This window comes from Anas acuta, chromosome 1 (genome assembly GCF_963932015.1).
Source record: "Anas acuta chromosome 1, bAnaAcu1.1, whole genome shotgun sequence".
Lineage (NCBI taxonomy): Eukaryota > Metazoa > Chordata > Aves > Anseriformes > Anatidae > Anas > Anas acuta.
This window is the reverse complement of record NC_088979.1, coordinates 93,943,867-93,963,999: the sequence shown is the minus strand read 5'-3', so window position 1 is coordinate 93,963,999 and position 20,133 is coordinate 93,943,867. Positions and strand designations below refer to the sequence as shown.

Here is a 20,133-nt window from a genome sequence, read left to right as displayed (position 1 = left end):
GGGGTCTCTCTGTCGCCGGCCTGAAATCGGGAGCGTGTCCCCGGAACGGGTTTGGTTTTGGAGGGAGGCAAAGTGGCACAGGCGGAGATGCTGCTGAGCGTGTCCCCGCTCTGGCAGCCCTACTGATCCTCAGGAGCAGGCAGCCGACCCCGAGAGCAGGTTTATACCCAGCAGCTCGGGGGTGTTTTATGTGTCTGTCTTCCTTAAACAGGCCGGGCGTGCGCTTCCGCACACCCTGCTTATTAAGAGCAAGGTTTTAAATGCATAGGGCGAATTCCTCGTCTTTCATCGTCTTAAGTCCGGATGGAAACGCGTTTCCAACCAAAGCTTTGGGGCCGGGGATGACAGGCCGGGGGGACCGCCGAGGGCAGAGCGGGGGAAGCCGGAGGGAGGCAGCCGGGAGCAGCGGGCCGTCGGGGGGGGGGGTCGGGGGGCTGTCCGACGGCACACGGCGCCCCATTGCCTCTGCCTTCCCCTCCCGAGGGGGTGAATTCCCCTCGGGGGTTCCCTCGGGGTCTCTCCCAGTTGGTTTTGCTGGAGGAGAGGGGGGCACACTGGCCGGAGGGAGCTGCCCAGCAGCGCATCCTAAATTCTGGGGTAGCAAGGCCCGGGGAAAAAGCCCCTTCCAGCACGCTGGGCCCCATGGGTGGGGGGCATAGAGATGCCCGAGGTTACTGGGGCTTGGAACAAAGGCGAACACGAAGCAGCCCCCCCTTCCCCTCCGGGGGTCGCCGCCGAAGGGCCCCTGGCAGCCGCTGGTCCGGGGCACGGGCAGAGCCCCTCACCAGCACCCCAGCATCCCCCCAAAAAGCTGAAAAAAGGTTTGAACGGGTTTCAGCTCTTCCAGCCGGCCCCGGGGGGAGGCCTGAGACGCCTCCGGCATGCGTGCTAGGCCCGGGGTAGCTGCAGCCAGCGCGATCAGAAATGTTGTCCAGCTATAAAACTGGCTTCCAGCTCTGTCTAGACTGGAGGGGAAGAGAGAGAGAGGGCTGTGCTTTTAAAAAAAACGGTGTATGGCTTTCCCTCACCTCCCCCCCCCCCCCCCTCAACCCCCCCATTTATTTCCAGAGCGCGCTGACGCGCACTTCGGGCAAAGTTCGGGACCCTCACCGAGGTGTCCGGGCCGAGATGGTCCCAACACCCCGACAGGGCGGGGAAGTGGGCTCAGACAGGACCCACATCTCCCCCCTTCGTGCCTTTACCCCGAGACTCACGGTTTGGACCGAGCCCCCCCAATCCCCCCCAATCCCCCCCCCCACCCCCGCCGCGGAGACGCCCGATCGGGCTCTGAGAAGCGCGAGCGAAAGGAGATTTATCTTCCTGCTCCTTTCTCCCCGCAAAGGCGAGCAAGCCCTGGAAGGCAAAAATTTCGTGCTCCGACATCGTACGTTTTGCCGTGGGGTTTTGCTCTGACCTTCGGATTCATGAATTAAGAGTCCAGGAGACAGCAACCTCCAGCCTCCCCCGCGCTCCGGCTCTGTAAGCTCGTCCTCGGCTGCGTTTTGATTTTTTGCCAAGGCACTTATTATTGTGGAAGAAAAAATATACCACGGGACTTCTTCTGTCTTGGCTGTCAGCATTTTCTTCTAAAAATGAGCAAATGAAAGGGACGCGAGAGTAAACAGCGTTTAAAGAAAACGCGCTTCTCCTCAGCCGGCTAAAATTGGGATCCTCTCCCTGCCCCATCCCCAGCGTAGTTTCCGAAACTGCCTTTAAAACTGCGCTTTTATGGCCATTTAAACCGGGTGGGAACGCGGTATTTAATAAGTGATCCGAAGTACCAAGTGTTCTGGACGAAACAATCGGAATAAAATGACAAAGTAGCAGCCCTGAGACCTGTTCCTCATTCTGAGACGCAGACAATAGAAAATGTGAGGAGCGTACAGAGTTTTCGCTCCCTATTAAATCTGGACCGTGAATCTCTGAACCTATATTTGAAGAAAATTAAGGCCGGTTGCAGCTCTTTCGTCCGCGCTCGGAAGAGGTTTATTAACGAATTAATGAATCACACAATTAAAGCGAAAACGCGCGGCTGTCGCGATAGCGGCTAACGGCGGCACCGGAGGTGTCGGGCTGTCGCCCCAAAGCGCCGTCGGGGCTGGAGGGGGTCACCGCCGTGGGAGCTGCGGGAGCCTTGGGGGGGGCTAAGGGGACCCCCCTCTTAGCGTGACCCCGGGAAGAGCCGGCTGTGGCTTCGTCCGCATGTCCTGGAAGGACTTTTGTAGGTTTCCTCCGGGACTTTGGGACTTGCCCTTTTTATTTTTTTCATATTTTTTTTTTTCATCCCTGCTTTTTAAACTTTCAGTCTTCTCAAAGGCTTGATCTTTCCATCTCTCTCAGCGGCCCTGCTCCTTCCCCAAGCCACCCTGGGAGCTATCGGGGGGCTTCCCGTCGCCTCCGGCCCCCTCCCCGGAGCCCAGGGACCCCTCCGGCACACGAGCTGTCCCCGTCCCCGTTCAGGGACAGAGCCGCCGAGGTCAGGGGCCGCTGGCAGCTCGTCGCCTCCCTTTCGTTTCCCCTTTGCTCTGCCGGGCTAGCCTGGGGAAAAATCCCCCGGGAGAGGCAGCACTGGAAACGCCGGCGTTTGTAGTTGACCCAGGTTCCTGGGGAAAGCTGGCTATTGAATAACGCGGGGGGACCACACGCTCCGGGGGAGCCGAGGAACAATACGGTAGTAGGCACGAAGGAAATACTCCGAGTTACAGGGCAATCCGATACTCGCACAAGACATCGCTAAGTAATTCTTTTAGCAGAATCCCAAACAGAAACGCTACCGGGCTTTCAAACGTCCGCGAGTCCCAATTCAGACGTTTGGAGGGCGAAAGTGGGGATTGCTCCCAAATATTTCTAGATCTCATTACAGCCTGGTTCACCCCCCGTACCCGGACACTGAGAAATGGTGCAAAGCGAACGCTGAGGTCCAAGGTGTCAAAAGACGAGGGGTGGGGTGCTGGGGATGCCGGGGGGGAATTGCGCCCAGGTTGGCCGAAGGAAGGGGGACCCGTTCATAGGAGAAGCCCCTGGGGTCTTCCCGTGGTGAGAGTTGCCCATACTTTGGGATTTCTGCACGAAACCTCACGATGCTGGAGGTGGGGGGGCCCGGCGGGCCCTGGTGCTATTAGGGCCGCTTATTTCCCCCTCAGAACCCCCTGCTCGCAGAGAAATCTCTCTCCGGGCCAGTGTCACAGGTAACTTGTGCTGAAACGGGGACATTTGAAGGGTTTCCTTGAAATCCACCCTCTCGGCACCGCAGCCGTGCCCACACCGCAGCCCCCTCTGCCCGGCCGGGGCCGTGCCAAGCAACTTTCCACCTCCTCCGAGGAGCGATTCGCAAGCCGCTCGCTTTGTATCGGCAGCTCTTTTGGCCCCGCTCCAGTGCAGTGAGTGAAAATGCGCCTTATTTACTGGCCGGGCAGGAGGAACTCTTGGGAGTCTATTGCATCCATATGCTTACAGGGCGTAGGCTGCGCGTCTGCAAATCTCTGGGAAGACGAGTTAATGTGCCGTAGTCCTTCATCTCAGCCGAAGGTTTTCCTTCGTTTCGTTTCCACCTCCGATCCGCCGGTGGATTAAATGATAAAATCATCGGCTTTAAAATAAGCTGGGAAGAATGCCGGGCTGAGCCACCGGGCGCGCTGGCGTTTGATGCGAGTTCGCAATCGCAACCCCAAATTAAAATTTCAAAGGGGAAAAAAAAATTAAAAAAAATCTGCGGAAGCGAATGTTTTAGCCTGGGTCGGAAAATGACCTCAGAAATCGTGGGGATTTTTGGCGATGTCTCGAAATCCTACCTGCCCAGCCGCGGCTTTGGGAGGGAGCGGCTAAAATCCTAAACCCGCCTCGTCCTTGCGAAAATCAGGGCTCTTCCCAGGGCGTATCAAAACTTTTTAATTTTTGTTTTTGTTTCCTTTTAAGTATTAATGTCGTTATTCCTAAACCCCTCGTTTGGGTTGCAATACGGTTTTGCGACACGTGCAATTGGTAAATCGAAATAAGGGCAATCCGCGCAGCACCGGGACCGGCTGGGTCGTTCGCATTTGCTGCCGACTCGAGCAAGGGGCTGCGGGATGCCTTCGCGATCCTTTAAACTTCCTACTGCAGAGGAAGCCGCATTTCGGCAGAAGAAATAACACAAATAAATACATAATAAATTTGTCGGCTCATCGGAAGATTGGTAGCCTTTTCCAAACTGCAAACTGGGAAAAGGCAGTACGAAAGAGCTCCTTTTCGTTTGGCAATTGGGAGTAAATTTCCTAATGGGTGCTGAAACGCTATTATGTATTTATTGTTTTTTAGCGGAGGGAAGGTGTCCCCCCCAAAAAGCGTCGCTTTGGGACTGCAGTCTGGGGACACCCGCTCGGGCAGCCGGGGCAGGGAGGCAGGCGGCTGCTTTTGGGGCTGACCTTGGCTGCTGGCGCTGCCCTTGTTACACCAGCCTCTCCTGCGCTGGAAGCCGCAGGCTCCTGGGTGCTTGCCCGCCGGGACCGGGCAGTAGGACGAGGCCCCCGTCTCTGGGGAGGGGAATGCCGTGGGTGCCCAGGATGGGGAGCAGGGAGAGGGGCTCCCAGCGCATCCAGACCGGGGCTAGCTGCGGGACTCGGTCAAGGCAGACGTGGGACTGGGAGGGCTTTGCGGGGAGCCTTATAAAGACAACATCCTAAAAACTTGTGTAAAACCCCAAGCTCGGGACAGCGCCGTCCAGCCGGGGTGCCAGCTTACTCTCCGAGGGAGTCGAGCAGGGCTCACGCTGCGGCGGCCTCTTTTTTTTTTTTTTCATCATTTTTTTATTTTTTCAAGAAAACTCCCTGAAAGCTCGCCGAGGGAGTTTTCTTTAGAAGCACCTGGCCCCGGTGAGAGGCAGAGGGAGAAAAACACCGTTTCCCGGCTGTGCACCGGTGTGCCTTGTATGGGCGATGTGCAAAGCTATAAACCCCGTGGGTTCGGCTGCTGCCAGCCAGGGAGCTTTTGGGGCTGGCAGCACCGAGCATCCTCACCTTTCGCCCATCACCGACCCTTCACCCGAAGGGCTTAAAGCCTTCTTTTCTCCTTTCTTTCCCCAAAGGAGGCACGAAATGGCTGCGCCTTCCTCCTGCCGCCTGTGCCCCTGTGGAGCCTGCCAGGTGCCGGCACCAGCCCCCCCGGGCACCCCTTCTTTGCACGGAGGGACTGAAAACAAACAAAATCCTTGACCAGACACACACACACAGCCCGGCGGGGCTGAGGACGGGCCGGGAGCCTCGCCGGGGCTCTCGGCCTCCCTCGGACAAGTGTGCCCGGCTCCTTGTCGCGACATGTGGGGGTGCGCCGCGATATGGCGGGCGAGGGGGAGCGCTGGGGGCTGACACATCCCGTGGGGCGTGCGGCTCTTTGGGGAAAGAGAGCCTGTGGGAGTACCCTTGGAGGGATTTCCAGAATAAATAAAGAAAGGAAAAAGAGGAAAAAAAAGCTCGGGCACGACGCCCCGTGCTGGGAAGCGGGGCCGCTCGGAGGGGAGAGGAGGGGAGGGGAGGGAGGGGGGACGTGGCCCCTTCCGAGCCCCTTGCCCTGGTCTAACCAACTCCTTGGTTCCTTTGCAGGTCTAGGCGACGCCTGGGGACAGCCGAGCAGGATAGGGCCCTTGGACAACGTGGCCAAGGAGCTGGGATCCCATTTGCTTCAGGTAGTGGACGCCTTCCTCCTCTCGTACGCGCTGCGCATCGGAAATACTGTGTTTTGGGGCGATTAACCTCCCCACCTCTCCTCCTCCTCCTCTTCTTCCTTCTCCTTCTCCTCCTCCTCTTCCTCCTCCTCCTTCCTTCCCCCCGGCTTGTTAGCGGAGCCCGTGTGGAGCCTTCCCTGTCACCCAGACCCTCAAACGGGCCGGGAAAGGAGCAAAATCGAGAACCCAAACTCTTCATTTTATGTATTTATTTATATATTTATGGCGGCTGCGATGCTGGTGGAAGCAGCATCTCGCCCCGCACCGTCGGGTCCGTGCTCACGGTGCTCAAACGCAGCCGGGCCGGGGCAGCCCTGCCGGACCCAGCGGGCAGGCGGCGCACATCTGGATTAGATCTCCTGTTGACGTTAGCACCTGAAAATACAGTTGTTCAAAATCCCGTTGATCTGCTCTGGAATTCTTCTGAATTCCCCCTGTGTAGGTTGGAGGAGAATTTAGGAAGTCGTAGCCGGGGCGTGGATGCCAGCCGGAGGAAAAAAAATAATAATAATTACGCTTAGCTCCTTTTTTTTTTTTTTATATGCAATTTTAATACCGCAAGGATTTTTTTCTCTCCCGATTTTAAAGACCTAGTAAACCGTAATCATTTAACGGTCGGTTTTATTGTAGAAGGTTAATTTCTGGTCAGAGAGCTGGAGCTGTTTTCCCTGCTCGCCTGGCTGGGGACAAAAGCTGAACAGAAACCCCACTGGCTGCACCACCGGCAGGACTGGGCGACCTTTGTCCCCAAGAGATGGCTGGGACAGCTGTGAGGGGTCGCCCAAAATTTGCGATGAGGTGTAAGGTTGGTGGGTTTGTCGTGGAGGCCCTGCAAGATGCCTCCTTGAATAAGGAGGGCAAGTGCTTTGGGCAGAATGTCCTGAAGCATTCTTTGGTGACTGAATAAAGTACATGGGATTGACCGAGTCCAAAATGATCTTTGGTGGAGGTATTTCCAGCCTGGAAAAACCCACTTGGACTTTTAAGAAGCTGATAGCTGCAGTTTCACAGTCATTGGTCTACCTTCAAAATGTTTGTCTAGTTATATCATACAAATCACTGCTGGCACACTTGCTCCTCCTCCGTGTTCGCCATTTCACATTTTGTCTGGCATTAGATGAACTTAAATAATATATGCTAATCACCTGTAATACTCATTTTACAGTTCAGTTATTTCTGAGTTGTGAATGTTAAGGCTTTAATAATGCCAGGAAATCCACTGTAGACTTATTTTAAGGGTTCTTAAACTTTTCTGTATGGTTCTGTGTTTTTCTGGATGGGAAAGTTAGTGACCTACCACACCATATAATGGAGTAATGAAAGGATTGACACAGTTTTAGTTGTGATAGTGGGTAGAGCAATTGCAGGATGGCAGTGTTTGGATGAAAAGTTATGGTTAGGGATGCAATAATTTACTTCCCATTTTAATACTGCTACAAAATTTATGTTCCAAAAAAAAGGGGAAAAGAAGTGAAGGCAAAGAGTAATCTGGTTTCAATTACATGCTGTAGAATCGTTAGTAGGCCAGAGAATAATTTGGAATATTTTCTTTTATTGGGGCAGCAGTGTAAGAGCATGAAATATACAGGATTTTATTGCATCTCTCCTGTTTTAAGTCCAGTAATTTAAAATATGAATTAAAAATAGGTACCTGCTTTATCTGTGTACTGTAAAAATGACTTCTCTATTCCAAATACATTTTCTGGTGATGTTCATATGGGTGTATTGATCAAGGCTTCCTAAACCAATTAGAGATAGTGGATACTTTTTGACTATATAATATAAGGTACCGTTGAAAGTCTGTCTAACCTTGGGCACTGAAGAATCAAAGTACCCCAAATCAATAGGCTGCGTGTCCAAATCTCAGCCAGTTTTGGCTAACCAAAAGCCTATTTTTTCCTGTATGGATGACACAGGACAAAATGAAACTTCAGTTTTTACTCACACAAGGAATATTTATCATCCAGTTAAGAATTCCCATCAATAAGAATTTGCATTGCAAAGTACCATTAGCTGAGATTCACAGACTCTAGGCATATCACTTAATGAGCATAAATATCTCTCTTCAAGTGTGATAAAGTTTTGAATGCTGATTTGTTTATTCTACTTTTTTTTTTTTTCTTTCTCCTAAGTTCACCTTGTACATAGCAAACAGTCCTCTGTTCAGAAATGCATTAATAAAAATAAAGTCAAAGAAATTTAAAGCATTGCTTACGGTATCATTAAATATATTGCAAATAGCGGTAAGCTGTGTCTGCCAATTATACCATAAAAAATGGCTTGCGTAGTGCTAGATTTTCCCCTAAGTACCACATAGCTCAGGATTTGTACTAAGTACTAAAATAACCAGAATCAACAGGAGAATGTTAACTTAAAGTGAAGCAGTAAAGCTCGCATCTGTAGGGGGAATGAATTGGATTTCACAATGTGTGTGTGTGTGTTATAGTTTATAGGAACACCATCAGATAAAGGTTTCTATTTCTTGAATACTATATTTGCTGTTCTTTAAGTTGGATAGCAATCATCCTTGTCCAAAAGGCTTCAAATTTTTTTTTGCCCACAGTAAATGGTTTTTACAGAGTTATTTCTTTTTTACCCTACATATTTCTCTTCTACAGACTTTGGATGGCTTTGTTTTCGTGGTGGCATCAGACGGCAAAATTATGTACATCTCAGAAACGGCATCTGTACATCTTGGCTTATCTCAGGTAGGAGTGACTTTTTTTTTTTTTTTTTTTTTTTTTTTTTTATCTGTTAGATATAGATACCGTGTTTGGGACCTAGCACTAGCATCTTGCCATATATATAGCGAGTCATTGTTTTTTAGGGGTATTCAAAGCTTCAACTTTGTTTTCTGATAAATGGCCTTCCTTAAATATTCAAGTTTCCTATACTTACAACCACATCATGACTGTCTTTATATCTGTTCTTGTTCATTGTATTTTACTCCTCATTACCTTTAAGAAGGGTAATAAATAATATGATATTGCAAATTGCAGATATACGCAGAGCTTGAAACCCAAACCTATTGCCTGTGTGGTAATGCTATACATCTGAAATAAAGTTTAGAATTCAAGGCTATATGTTTTAGATTGTGTAAGATATTGAGACTTGCTATGAAATAGAGAGGAAATCTGATGTGGAACATGAGTTTTATGGTAAATGTGCTTTAGGAAAAAAAGAAAGGGGGGGCAGATTTATGAGTGTTCACATGGAATTCAGGGTAGTTTTTCCTGAGTTTTTCCAGCTCAGTGGTCTTTTCAGTAAAGCGTTTTATATGGTTGTGATAGAACTCATAAAACTCAGTTTACTACTGTTCTGCACAAGAAGTATAAGGGGTTTTTATTGTTTTTATTTTTTTATTTTTTCTTAGAAAGACATTTCTAATTTTTTGCCTTCTTAGGATAGGCACAAGGGCAAATAGCCTGAATTTATTGCAGAGTGCAAGTTTCCATACATTTGTGTATAAAAGAACTACACAATTTCATTGGTAGCACCTGACCTAAAGCCTGCCGAACTCCAATAGATAAACGCCTAATTAATTTCAATGGGCCCTGGATGAGACTTGCAAGAAACAGAACTGTTTCCTCACAACCAGTTACAGCTGAAATGCTTCTCAGAGTTAAATAAAATTAAGTGGAAAAAAAAATAAATAGCAGAGAGGGGAAGAAGGAGAAGGAGGAGAAGATGGAGATGATTGTGAGAAAGAGTAAGATGTTTTGTTTCAGGCAAGACAGCTGAGGAATATGCCTGTGTCCAACAGCAGAGAAGGGACTGAGTTGTGGAAATTCTAGGCATGCTTTAGCTTTGATAGTAATTAATATTTTTGTTTGAAAAACTGTGAAGAACTTTGGATGCATGTTCTAGTAGTTGAATTAGAATTAGTAACTCTGAGAAAAAATAGAACGCTGAAGAGATAGAAAAAGCAAGTGTATCATCTCATAAACACCCCTTCTAAATCCAAAGGCAACTGTGATTCCTGTTTTTGTAATCTCCTTCAGAAAAAGTAATTTTGAGGATCAAAATTATGGCATGGATACTTTTTGTCTGCCAACTTTTAAAAATGTGTCCAGGGAATGTTCTTATTTCAAGCAGTTTGTTCATTTGAGTCTGTTACAGTATAGTATTAGTTGTTTCATAACATTTAATGCATGTTCAAATTACTTTAAAAATTACTGTCTTTTAGTATAAACTTTCTTCCAAATGGCTATATTTTCTACTCTAAATCAACAGTCTTATTAAATGTTTTTCTCCGTGTAATGTTTTGAAAAGATCCACAACGTAGCTAACTACTTAAATAGATTCATTTAGTAGGTATGATTGTTCCAAAGCACTGAGTGTTCCCATCTGCCCTTGAAGTAGTCTCATTGTTCTGTCCTGCTTGCTGTTTGCTAAGTGCTAGCTGGTCTAGGTTTTGTCCTGTTTTTTTTTTTTTTTTTTTCTTTCTCTTTTGAGGAATACCATGTCCTCTTGTAGGTCTCAGTATTATTCAGTCATCTGGTGAAATTAAAGACCCACAGGGTCTTTAAGACAATGAATAAACTTTGCCACAGCCAAGGAGAAGGGACAGTCTTCTTTAGCTGGTATGATCTTATGGCCCTCTGCACAGAATGTATTCCCTCTGTGCTGCACACGTAAGTGTGGCTCTATAAACCCTACTGCAAGATCTGCTAAGGGAAACTAAAGTATTTGGTCATATTATTTACTGAAGTAAGTTTTCTAAGCAAGATCTCAAATATTTCGCTTTAGCAAAGATTTGTAAATGAATTTCATTTGTAAATGAAATGGGCTGTATCCTTGAACTTTCCAGGTGTAGATCAGAGATGACAGAGGCACGTGAAACTTAAGGGCATGTTTTAGACTCAAAACACTGAATGCTCCAGCAGTTTAACAACATTTTTTATTTCCTATTATTATTATCATTTTTATTATTTATTTTTAAATAAAATAAAACACCTAAGCAATGCAATGACTTTTCCTTGTTTTTTGTAATATTGTTTTATGATCTAATGTGTTCTTGATATTGCTCAATGTTCCATTTTTCAAGAGACAATTTTGTTTTAAGTAATGCTACAATTAATTCTAGGCTTTTCCTAAATACTAGCGTATTAATACATTAATACTGGGATATTCCTGTAAGCTTCCCGGGGCTCTAAATGAGTTCTTGTTCCTACAACTCTGGAAATCACTGGGAGTTTTGCCACTGTCATCAACAAGAATGAGATTGGTCTGTAGAAGCAAATTTTGCAAGTCTCCCTCACCAAGTCATAATCCCACACTATATTTTCAACAAGTGCTCTTATAGAGCTCCAGCCAATACAAGCTGAGACCAGAGTGATGATGATCATAGAAAATCTTTTAGAGAGTGCATAGAAAGACCTTTTTATTAAATAATTTGACAATTAACTAGTCCACACATCAATTTCCAGTTAAAGTGCAATTTGTTTTAAAATGTATATTTGAACTAAATAAAAAGTTCATTTAAAAATATTTTGCAGGATATTCTTGGAGAACTACTACAGTAGCCTTTATCTTCTAGTATATCTTGAATTTAGGTTACGCAGAAAGAACTTAGACCTTCTGAAAAAGCCTACATAGACAATGTTGCTAAGCTAGTTTAAAAATGTAAAAACAACATTAAGGATTGTTTTTCAGCAATACTTGACTCACTTCTGCCTGCAATTTTAGAGAATCAGAAACAATTTTTCTGAAAATGCTACATCTCTATTTGTGGACCTGTTGGTTAATTTGTGGGTTTGGATTTTGATCAACCTTTCCACTCAACTTTAACAGTAAATATTGTAAATACTGATGGTTAGGACCCCTTCCTCCATCTAATTTCAATTGGCCTCAGATCATTGTTGAACTGACTTGTGCTAGCTGAGATAGAGCCAATTTCTTGCCTCTTTTTTCCATGGGTAGTAAATAGGTTCAAATTCCCCAAACATTCTCCCCCTTTCCACCTCCCTCCCCTCATCCCCTCACCCCTGAGTCCAGAGACACAGAATGGAAAAGAAAATCTTCTTAGGAAATAACGGTGAATTTTATATATATATATATATATACATATATATATATTAATTGTGAAAGTCTGGACCTTGTTCCAGCCATTTTCTGGGTCCATGAGGGAGCCAAGCTTATCTTTGACTTTTGATAAATCTTGAAATATTTAACCACAAACATCTGAACTTTTCCAAGAGTTTATTTTACTTTCGTCAAATAAGTATATGAAAGGCAAAATATGTAATTATTTGCTCTAGAATCCATCTACTTAGTCCTCTGTGTTTATTATGAATCTTTTCTTGGCAGGAAAAAACTGTGCAGCTGAGTTACACATAAAAAAGCTCTTAGTAGGAAATAGCGATATTTGGTAGTAAGCAGGTATTTACAGATATTAAAAAGCTGCATCGAGGAAGCTGGTTTAATAAGCCTGAGGCATGGGATTTTAGAAGGTTTATGAATTGAGCCATATAATTTATTTTTTTTTTAAAGTTTTCAGTGTTTCATTGTAGGCTTTAAAATAGCATGCATATACTATGTGTAGCAGGAGACTGTGGTCAGTTTCAAAATTATGTATACATATTTTGGTTATTTGACTCCTATTTAGTCCCCTGCCTTTGCTGACGGCTTTATGTTTCCACTAGCATTTTTACAATCAATTTTGGTTTCAATGTTGTATATTCACCTCCCACTGACTTTGCTGGAGTTGCAAATACATACATCAGAGTAGAAAACATTCCTACATATATAATGAGAAAAGCTAGTCATTAGCTTGACAAAGTACTTTAGTTTTCAACTTTAGATATAAAACTAAAATATTTTTATTTATGAAAATTACGTGATGAAAATGAAATTTTGAATAAAAATATGACCTTGAACACAGTCCTGTGAATCCTGTGAACCAATGATTACTTTAGTCAGTAGTTCTTTTGCAATAGGCAGCTACTTTTGGAAAAGCAAGAGATACCCATGCGTCATACTTGTAAGAGAGTAGATACATGTCAATGTGGTTATGATTATACTTAGTAATGGCAGAGTTGCAATAAGATCTTGATTACTACAGTTGATATTGCCAGTCAGGTTGGTTGGCGTTGTTTCTGTAAGAAAGTTGAAGGGATAGATAGTTTGCACATGGCTACCTGTGAATGATTTTTTTTTGGAAGCTGAAAAAGAACAGGGTCATAAATGATGCTCCTTTTAGTTCAAACATTGATTACAACTGAGAATTTCTCCAATTTCTGTTTTTTTGTTGTTCTGGTTTACTAAGTGTAAAGGCCAATGAAATGCCCGTCAACATAAGAATTATTAGTTTTATGTGTCTGTAGGTGATTATGATATTTACAGACTTAGCTATAGACACTTGCAAATGTGTTTTCCCCCATATAATTAAAAACAAACAGAAACAGTGAAAAGCATGAGTCACAGTGAGATTATACAGTCTCCCTCCCTCACCACTAAAGCTTGAAGATGGAGTTACTATAACAGGTTTGCACTGTTATAATACTGAAAAAGAACAGTCACTGCTTTTTATTATATTAATTGCATATTATTAAAAAGAATATATATAAATGAATCAACATAAATAATCGCCTTCCCTTCCCTTCCCTTCCCTTCCCTTCCCTTCCCTTCCCTTCCCTTCCCTTCCCTTCCCTTCCCTTCCCTTCCCTTCCCTTCCCTTCCCTTCCCTTCCCTTCCCTTCCCTTCCCTTCCCTTCCCTTCCCTTCCCTTCCCTTCCCTTCCCTTCCCTTCCCTTCCCTTCCCTTCCCTTCCCTTCCCTTCCCTTCCCTTCCCTTCCCTTCCCTTCCCTTCCCTTCCCTTCCCTTCCCTTCCCTTCCCTTCCCCCTTTCTTCCTCTCCTTTTCTTAATCTTTTCCTCTTTCCCTCCTACTCCCTTCTTTTTATCTGTCTCTTTCTCCATCTCTCCTCTTCTTTCATCTTTACTCTTTCTGTCACTTTTGCCTTATTCAGTGAAATTTTACTCTGGTTAGACTATCAGGTCAGTGTTGGTGTTTTTGTTTTTGCAGGGAGGGGTTGTTGGAAAGAAGAAGTGGGGAATAGATGGCTAGAAAAAAAAAGGTTAGTTTGCATAGTCTTGGGAAGAGACATTCCATGAATAATGCAGAAAATGGAACTATGAGAAACATTTTCAGAAAAAGATTTCTTTGTGGAGTAGACAATTTCATTTATTCCAAAGAAAAGGCAACTCACACATCTTAGCAAATCAGTAGGATTGGCTCAGAAGAATAGGTTAAATTACTTCACCTCTCAGCTGTCTCTGATCTTGGGGGCCCAAGGCACATCAGGCCACACTGAACAATTGGGCAGCCTGACACTAATTTAAAACACAGGCTCAAAGTATTGGTTCACTCCTTAAATCAATTACTGCATCTATCTGGAGACTTTTGTTGGTGAGTTTTATACGTGGCAAATAGAGTTAGCAAAAAGGACATACGGTGTACGCCGCTCATTTTTTGCACAGCAGTTATTATGGGTACAACAGTGGGAAAGATAGAAATACATTCCTGAGCGAGCAAAGTTCAAGTGAGAAGAGAGAGTAAAGACATTTAAGATAGCTCTCTTAGTCTTTTTAATGTGCATGTTTACTTAAAGCAGCAAAGGCTCAAGCCAGTGCTCATGAAAATCTGTGGAAGTCTGTCTTTTGAATTCACTGGCTACCGTTCTGAGCTCTATGTACTGCTGTGGATTGAATATTGTGGGCGATCTGAAAAAACACAAAAGAAATGTGTAAGTCTAGCAGTTTGGCTCCAAAGGCTCAACTGTCAGCTGAATGCAGGTGATAGTTTCTGGGAACCTGTCAAACATTTTTTCATTTTTTTATTTTTTGGATATCTGCCTTTATAAGAGACATTAATACAGCTCAATGATTTTATCCCATTTTGTGGTAACCTAGCATTTCTACAGCTGCTCTAGTTTATCACTTCATTCACTAGCTCTCTCTACTAGCAGCTCTTCTGTGTCCAGATCATCATCATCAGAAATTCCCACAAAAGCCCCCAAAATGTTAGTTCCTGATGAAGAAGGAAATAATGCAGTTTAAGGAGTATAATTTGGAACAAGTTTTTGATACATTTGACTTATGTTTAAAAAACGGTGTGTAGTTACCCCGATGCAGTATATGCAGGTCACTTCAGAATGTTTGGGGGATAGGAAAGGAAAAAGGGGAAGCAGCACTGCTTCATGTGTTACATGTCTCTTCACAGGTGGAGCTAACTGGTAATAGCATTTATGAGTATATACATCCTTCTGACCATGATGAGATGACAGCTGTTCTTACTGCTCACCAGCCTCTTCATCCTCACCTCTTACAAGGTACTTGTGTGATCTGTGGTCAAACTGCCATTGGAAAAGTAAAAAAAAAAAAAAAAAAAAAAAAAAAAAGACAACTCTAGGCTGTGACAAGTTCATATTTATCCATTATGAAGCTATGTATGCAAATGGAGAAGGAGCATGAACCTGAAACTATGATCCAAGAATTTGGTTTGTGGCAGTAAAGAGAGAGTACGGTATCCTAGATTAAATAATTCTTTTCATGCCATGGAGTCCCTGCAGTTTTAAACTGTTATTTAGACTTTGCCCAGTGGCAATTTCATCTCTTGTTTTGTCATCACTGGTGAGGTTGCAGGAATGTTGCAACTGTCTAGCTGTGCACAGCTGCAGCTACGTGGTCTTAGGGAAAAAATAAATAAAGAAAGAATACGTTAAGCAATTTGGAAATAGGTGGACACTTTTAATATTATAAAAGCAACTGTTAAAACTGATATTTTTATGAAAACCCAGAGCTAATATTCTCCACTGCAGGAAGAAGAAAAATGGGTTTTGTAAATTACCTACATTTAGAAGCTTTCATAAAAAAAGTGATCTCTCTGGGAAAATAATGTCCTCTTGCCTTGATGCTGGATCACTGATTCACCAAGCCTCTCCACACATCCCGTTCAGGTGCTGCAGATGATTCACCCACGCGTACCCATACAGCATGGTGCTAAGCTGGATGGAGTGTCAGGGAAGACAGCAGAACTCTTATTATGTGACCGCCTGGATCAGACTGTCCACACTGGCTGTGCTCAGACACCACACATAAAAATTAACATAACCCTTTGTGTATTGTTACTTCAGTATTGTTGCTACTATATAATTAACAAACATATGTGCATCTTTACATCATCTCCAGTAGCTTTCATTTCCCATCGGGCAATTCTTTGAGCTTTAAAATATCGGAATGATTTGGCTCCATTGTACAATGTGCTTCCACGTATATTTCACAATTGCTTGACCAGTTGGAGCTCACATCCTGCTAGAGCTTTTACTGGGCTTCTTAAGACACAGCTCCGAAAAGCATGAGGAGCTTTGGGTTTGCACTACCATCCTGTTCAGGAGCTGGAAGTGTTTTTCACAGTCCTGGTGCCTGTGCGGTTTCTGTACTTGGCGATCTCACCGCAGTTCCGACCACTGTGATTTCCTCAGCACTACTCTCTGAATGCAGAGGAGCCGAATGTTCCTGGGAGCATGTGCAGTGCTCAGAGTGGTATAAATGAAAGAACTACCATAGCCGTCTTCTCTCTTCCTCCTCCCCAAGCAGATTCTCTTGTGTACCTCCCTGTGTCTTGAAAAACAAACTCTTCTTTTTCTTGGACTCTTCTTATTCTAGTTGCTACTTGACTATTTCACAGTTTTTCTAATTCTTTTGTCAGGGATTTTTTTTTTTCCCAATTTTGACATTTAAAAAGAAACCAACACGTTTTATTCTTGTCCTACTTCACTGATGAGTGGAGGGGTTGACTCTGGTATAAATCCATGACTTTTAATGAAGTTCTGCTGGTATCTGGAATTGGTAGTAAGACCTTTTTATAAACACTCTCTTGTCAATGGCAATGGTGTCATGGTTTTGTTAATTTTTATTTTATTTTATTTTATTTTATTTTATTTTATTTTATTTTATTTTATTTTATTTTATTTTATTTTATTTTATTTTATTTTATTTTATTTTATTTTATTTAAGTTTTACAGATTTAAAGTCACATGCAAATGATTTGAATTGTTTACTATGTCAAGTACAAATTATGACTCTGGTTAACCAGAAGTAAGGTAGCGCATTAGAACTGCAGTCCCAGAAGTTTTTGTTTGTTCAGAAATCGTTATTGCCTGCTTCTTACTCACATTTGGATGTTTTCAGATGCTTGTTTTGCCTGTTAGCATTTCTTTTCTGAAATAATCAGGTCCCTCTCATTTTAGCTACTAATGGTAAAATTATTTCATGAACAAGTTCTCCTCACTGTGAAGTATAATTCTGTTCTGTTTTGGTTGTGTTTGAAAAGATTTTACACACAATTGAAATTGTTAATTTCAGTTTACTTGCAACTGTTTCAGTATGAAATTCTGCAGGTGACTAGCCCCAGTTACATGCCTCATTCTCTGTAGCTTGCTTTACCTCTTTCTATATAGATGCTGTGTTTTATTAGCATCAAGCTCTGGGTTCTCAGTAGTGCAAAAGGTAAAGGAAAACTTACTTTGAAATGTGATCCACTTATATATGTCTTGTTTTGTGTAAAATTTCGTGTAGCAAAGGAAATGGATAACATCATCAAAACAACAGCATCTTATTTGGAATCTAGACTTGGGAGATAAATAAAGGAGTTAAGCTGTGTTCTGGTTTCTATAGGGATTATATTATGCAAATCTTACTCCGGTGTCTCTTTCCCATACAAAGCATAGAGCTGGTGTATTAAAATGTGCAGAATCCATAGCTAAACAGAGTGAGCAAGTATTTATTTATGTCTTCCCTGTGCCAATGGTTCCCTTTTCTGCAGTGTAAACATTAAATCTTAAGGTATAATTTAAAGTTGCCTGGCACATAGAAATCATAGCAGGTTTCCTGTGTATCTTCAGTGAAGTCCTGAAACCTATTAAATAAATGGTAGGAAGGAAGTGACTTCTGTTTGTATCTTAGTAGATATTCTAAATATTTAAATAAAACATGGAATTTTACAGATAACTTAGTACTTAGGGAAGTTGAGTGAAAGTGGTTTTATTTTCTAATAATAGGGAAAACAGACTTTTAAAAGAGCATTTTTTGTCATTTTGGTTTGATTTTTTTCCTCTTCCGATCTCTTAAAATGTATCTGAATCATCAAGTCACTGGGTTGAATAAAAAGTTTCCCTTTTTAACTTTGCTATATTTTAGATCTCTCCAATCTGTGGAATTACTCAGGAGTAAAATCAATGTTGCACAGCAGATACAGGCATTCATAACACAAATTTGCAGCATGGCTCACTTAACTTTACTTGCTCAGGATGTATTCTTCAGCTAATTCTCAGATATGTATAAGTATTTTTAGTTCAGTTGCTATTTGAACAGTTGTAGCTGGGTAAGATCTATTATAGTAGAAATAAATTCACAAATGCAGGCATACATATCTATACTTTGTATTGTTAGTGGTATTAAATAATACAAAGTACAGGTTATTTTTGCCCTCCAGTTTTACAGTCTTTGTAAATTTTTATGCTCTCCCCTTATTACTTCAATTACTTTTAATCTTCTTCATTGTCCTTTGTTATTCTCCTTGAATCTTCCCTACATTTCCAGTGCTTCATCAGTTTTGTATAAGCTTTTCTAAAAGACAGATAGTACATAAGAAAGGTGGAAGCCTTGCAGCTGTTGAGCTCTATAAGTCTTATTTGTGTGAGTTTTATTTCTCAGGGAAAAGGAAATTATTGCTCAATGCATAAAATCATACATAGTGGAGATTTCTTTATATAATGCTCCCTGTCACATTATTTTTCTTCAGATATCTCAGCCATCTACTTAAACAAGATATATTAATATTAAAAGTATAAGCCTTCTTAAATCATAACTTTTTAAGTTTTTAAAACTTGGCTTATAGTTCCTAATGTTTCAGGTACAACAAGGCATGTCTCCAAACGTAAAAGGTAGATGCCTTACTATTTTAAAAGAAAGTGAAAATTCTTGAATAATCACATACCTCCAGGAGTTTGGATTCCATAGGAATTTTAACTGTAATAAAATTTGGGAACATGGAAGATGATAATCTAGCTGTTGTGTCACCTCTATTCAGACCATGCAGTAAAGACATAAATCACATTATGGTAAGAAAAGTTTTTGGCCCAAGAAACTGGAAGATGACAACTCTCAGAAACATTGAAAAGTCATACAGGACAAGCAGCTCAGTGTGAGCTCTGATGGTGATGCTGTAGCCAAAAGGGGTGCTGGGAAATCTTTGTGCACATAAGAAGTGGAATAGTGAACAGGAATAGCAAGGGTGACTGATTGCATTTTTGTATGGTATTAGTGAAATGGACACTGGATTTTTCTGCATAATACTGTTGTCCACTAAAAAAAAAAAAAAAAAAAAAAAAAAGGGACAAATTGGAGAAAGTACAGAAGAGAACCACAGAAACGATTGAAGGACTGGAAAAGCTTATAATGAAAGATGAAAGAACACCATCTGTTTGATTTTTCAAAAAGAAGATTGGGAGGTGACTTGATAACTGTGTCTACTTACTTCCAAGGGAAGAAAATACTGGGAACTAAAGGACTGTTTTAGAAGAAAAAGACATATCAAGGACCAATGTCTGTGAACTGAAACCACAAAAGCTCAAATTAGAATAATGCATACATTTATAACTAGGGGTTTGATTAACCACAGGAACAAAATACTAAGGGAAGCAGTGGTTTCTTCCTCTTTTGATGTCTTCAGATCAAGGCTGTATGCCTTTATAGAAGATACATTTTAGGCAAACAGAAGTTACTGATCTCAGCACAGGAGTAACTCACTGAAGTTTAATGAGCTGCAATGTACAGGTTAGACCTATGATCTAATGTTCCTTTCTGGTGTTTAAAGTGTATAAGCTATGACTCAATGAAAGCCATAAGCCCCGTGGTCTGTGGAGGCTTTGGAGAATTTCAGCTTTAACTTAAAAAGTCTTTAAGCTGCTTTCTTATTTGCATGACTAGCACTGAAAATGTAAAGCAATATGTACTGATCCTTTGCTATGAAAGAAGCCAACAGCTGGATTCTCCTTCTCAGGGTGGCTGGGGTAGGGAAAAATACCCTCTGAAATACACATTAATTGTGGGTATGCCTCAGCAAATCATCTCACATGAGTCTTTAGTCCGGCTTTGCACTTGTGAGAAAATGAATCCATTATATTCAACTGGAATAGGTTTAGAAAAAAAAAGAAAAAAAAAAAAAAAAAGGATATCTTTTCCAAATGATGTGTACTGGCAGTGCTCAGGTTTCAGATGACTTCATTGGTTCTTCACTCCTTTCCAAATACTGCTTATAGCATTTGCAGCCCACAGCATGTTTCTGTGACCTGGTTTAGTTCTATACCTGTGAATCCTTACACCTCAGTTTGGCACTCCCCACCACCTGTATCTGTTGCACAGGCTGATATCAA

The 20,133-nt window shown here is 42.8% G+C and overlaps 1 protein-coding gene and 1 long non-coding RNA gene across 3 annotated transcripts in view; one reads left to right on the top strand and one right to left on the bottom strand.

The window, feature by feature from the left end:
• Positions 1-149, bottom strand: part of LOC137859361 (uncharacterized) — a 2,814-nt gene extending 2,665 nt beyond the window's left edge. The window contains exon 1 of the long non-coding RNA XR_011098246.1: positions 1-149. This exon is cut by the window's left edge and continues 201 nt beyond it. This is a non-coding gene — a long non-coding RNA (uncharacterized lncRNA).
• Positions 1-20,133, top strand: part of SIM2 (SIM bHLH transcription factor 2) — a 60,747-nt gene that overhangs the window by 2,531 nt on the left and 38,083 nt on the right. For both annotated transcript variants that reach the window (XM_068688308.1, XM_068688304.1), the window contains exons 3-5: positions 5,577-5,659; positions 8,317-8,406; positions 14,919-15,027. In XM_068688308.1, the coding sequence (XP_068544409.1) occupies positions 5,577-5,659; positions 8,317-8,406; positions 14,919-15,027 (282 nt within the window). The remainder of the gene's footprint in view (positions 1-5,576; positions 5,660-8,316; positions 8,407-14,918; positions 15,028-20,133) is intronic.